This window comes from Olea europaea, unplaced genomic scaffold (genome assembly GCF_002742605.1).
Source record: "Olea europaea var. sylvestris unplaced genomic scaffold, O_europaea_v1 scaffold4056, whole genome shotgun sequence".
NCBI lineage: Eukaryota > Viridiplantae > Streptophyta > Magnoliopsida > Lamiales > Oleaceae > Olea > Olea europaea.
The window spans coordinates 23,768-26,997 of record NW_019260219.1 but is presented as its reverse complement, the minus strand read 5'-3'; the positions used below and the strand labels follow the sequence as shown (position 1 = coordinate 26,997).

Here is a 3,230-nt window from a genome sequence, read left to right as displayed (position 1 = left end):
GGGGTACTTGTAAAGAACATAATGATAATGATTTAATGAAATTTATAGAGCTAACAGGCAACTTTGCCGAGGCGATTGATTCTTTTTGAGTCTCCTCTTTTCCCTGTTGCCTATATTACAATTGGCCTGCTTGAATGTTTCTGCTGGCAAGTTCTTAGTTCTTACCATACCAGCTAATTCAAGTATACCAACATTGTATTTAATAGTTGTAAATCCTACAGCATAACGTCTAGAGAGTAGTCTAGTAAGATGAATTGTAATAAGATGGGTTATGATGTACTTGTGAAGAACATAGTAATACAGATTCAATGAAATTTATAGAGCTATGCTGGCAACTTTGCCGAGGCGATTGATTCTTTGTGAGTCTCCTCTTTTCCCTGTTGCCTACATTACGATTGGCCTGCTTGAATACTTCTGCTGGTGAGATTTTACTATACCAGCCAATTCAAGTGTACCGACATTGTATTTAATAGTAACATGAATTGCACTAAGATTAGTTGTGTACTTGTGAAGAATGTAGTGATACACAGATTTAATGAAATTTATAGAGCTACACAGGCAACTTTGCCGAGGCGATTAATTTTTTGAGTCCTCTCTTTTCCCTGTTGCCTATATTACAATTGGCCTGCTTGAATATTTCTGCTGGCAAGTTCTTAGTTCTTACCATACCAGCTAATTCAAGTATACCAACATTGTATTTAATAGTTGTAAATCCTACAGCATAACGTCTAGAGAGTAGTCTTGTAAGATGAATTGTAATAAGATGGGTTATGCTGTACTTGTGAAGAACATAGTAATACAGATTCAATGAAATTTATAGAGCTACGCTGGCAACTTTGCCGAGGCGATTGATTCTTTGTGAGTCTCCTCTTTTCCCTGTTGCCTACATTACGATTGGCCTGCTTGAATACTTCCGCTGGTGAGATTTTACTATACCAGCCAATTCAAGTGTACCGACATTGTATTTAATAGTAACATGAATTGCACTAAGATTAGTTGTGTACTTGTGAAGAACGTAGTGATACACAGATTTAATGAAATTTATAGAGCTACACAGGCAACTTTGCCGAGGCGATTAATTTTTTGAGTCCTCTCTTTTCCCTGTTGCCTATAATGCAAATGGCCTGCTTGAATATTTATGCTGGTAAGTTCTTGCTATACCAGCCAACAGTATGCCAACATGGAATTTAATAGTAATAATTCCTAAGGTATGGTGTCCAAAGAGTAGTCTTAGCTGATTGAAAAGCTAATAGTTTTTGGTGACCTTGCTTGATGTGAAACTGTAATTTATCGGTTAAATGAGCCTCTAAATGATGAAATACTAGTAAAAAGCTATGGAATAATATTCCAGGTGAAGCTTTTGTCATAGTTACACTGATAGGGCAAAGTTAAATGCTTACCTGAGTCATACGGATGTGAATATTAAAGTGCTCGTGTTAGTCTAAACTAAGCTGAAGTATTAGCTTTTGTATCCCTTTTTGGAAAAGTCAACTTTGCCGAGGTAATCAATTTCTGTATTTAGTTTCCTCTTTTCCCTGTTGCCAATATTGGCAGAGGCTGCATATCTTATATTCAAGACTGATTTATATGCTGGCAGTTGCTGATATTTTGCTTTGCTGAAATGTTCATGATTAATCCTGTCTTTCCATTCAACCATCTTATCCTAGATATTAATAAGTTTCTGACTTGCGCAACTTTGCTTGTTTGATAAGATGACTTGTGAATAGAAACTTAATATTTGCTAATCAAATGGGTTAAAATATGGCTGTGACATGCAACTTGATTCCGTGTTTGTTTTGATATTTATTACTGTCTCAAATTACTTTCATGTGTTGACATATTTTAATGATTTTTATGTTTCTGTTAATGGCAGAACAAAGATGTTACTGAAGCAATTCAGAAAGTCGCTGCTGCTTATGACTGCAAGATTGTTGAAGGGGTTCTCAGTCATCAAATGAAACAATTTGTAATTGATGGAAACAAGGTTGTATTGAGTGTTTCAGCGCCTGAAACAAGAGTAGACGATGCTGAGTTTGAGGAGAATGAGGTTTATGCTATCGATATAGTTACAAGCACTGGCGAAGGCAAGGTAATCATTATACTCATTCTTCTCTTATCAAGCATTAAATTTAATTTTTATTAGCCCTAACATGGAATGAGTATTAAATTTGCACAGCCCAAGTTATTGGATGAGAAACAGACAACCATTTATAAGAGAGCTGTTGATAAGAATTACCATTTAAAGATGAAAGCATCCCGATTCATATATAGTGAGATAAACCAGAAGTTTCCAATCATGCCGTTTACTGCTAGGTATATCTCGCTCTTTTGTTTTATTTGCAATCTTCAAAGTATACAATTTATTATTGGCTGTACGTTATTTTGTAAAGATAACGAGCAGGATGAAATTATAACAGGGCTTTGGAAGAAAAACGCACCCGACTTGGCCTAGTGGAATGTCTTAATCATGACCTCTTGGAGCCATATCCTGTTCTGCATGAGAAGCCTGGTACGAGTATTCTTCTTGGGATTTTCTGAATATTTGAAGCTGAAAAAAGTTCAACTTGTCTGCAATTGTGTTAGAATAGTATGTTGCTTTTCTAGAAAGTAGCTGTTACCTTATTTATTTTGAAACTTAGAAGTAAATTTACTGGTAAAATGGCCAACGTGAACTTTGTTCGGATATTTATGACTGCATTGCAGGTGATCTAGTTGCACACATCAAATTCACTGTTTTGCTAATGCCAAATGGGTCGGACCGCATCACATCCCATTATCTGCAGGAGTTGCAGCCTGCTAAAACAGTAGATGACCCTGAGATAAAAGCCTGGTTATCTTTAGGTACAAAGACGAAGAAGAAAGGTGGAGGGAAGAAGAAGAAAGGTAAGTCGGAAATCATATCTTTACGACATATGCGGTGGTTCATGCATCATCGTGCTTAGTTGATAAATGCTTTCGTAAATTTTATTTTTCAGGTAAGAAAGCAGACGAGGTGACCATTGAAGAAGCCAAGGATGAACATTCACAGGGATGACAAATTCCTTTTTTATTTAATATCTTTGAAATTTTGGCCTATTTGTCGCTAAGCTGTGTCTGTTGATGGTAAAAATATCTTCGGATGATTATACTGTATGTACACAGCTTTTCTGTATCCTTCTCTTTTTGGACAGGAAAAGATACTGTAGAAACTGGAAATTAATCTAGAGAAGAATTATTCTCAAATTTGGATT

At 35.9% G+C, this 3,230-nt stretch overlaps 1 protein-coding gene across 1 annotated transcript; it reads left to right on the top strand.

Annotated features, from left to right (window-relative positions):
• The first annotated feature begins 1,851 nt into the window (after positions 1 to 1,851).
• Positions 1,852 to 3,230, top strand: LOC111387489 (ERBB-3 BINDING PROTEIN 1-like). The gene is made up of 5 exons (XM_023012044.1): positions 1,852 to 2,089; positions 2,177 to 2,313; positions 2,418 to 2,509; positions 2,704 to 2,883; positions 2,976 to 3,230. Exons 1-5 carry the CDS (start codon positions 1,955 to 1,957, stop codon positions 3,032 to 3,034), a joined length of 603 nt encoding a protein of 200 aa, XP_022867812.1. The 5' UTR covers positions 1,852 to 1,954; the 3' UTR covers positions 3,035 to 3,230.

Bases quoted from the DNA above. Each gene is read 5' to 3' on its own strand.
- LOC111387489 (XM_023012044.1), top strand. From the start codon at position 1,955: ATGAAACAATTTGTAATTGATGGAAACAAGGTTGTATTGAGTGTTTCA. The intron at 2,090-2,176 runs GTAATCATTATA...AAATTTGCACAG, and splicing joins CAAGCACTGGCGAAGGCAAG to CCCAAGTTATTGGATGAGAA. The intron at 2,314-2,417 runs GTATATCTCGCT...AAATTATAACAG, and splicing joins ATCATGCCGTTTACTGCTAG to GGCTTTGGAAGAAAAACGCA.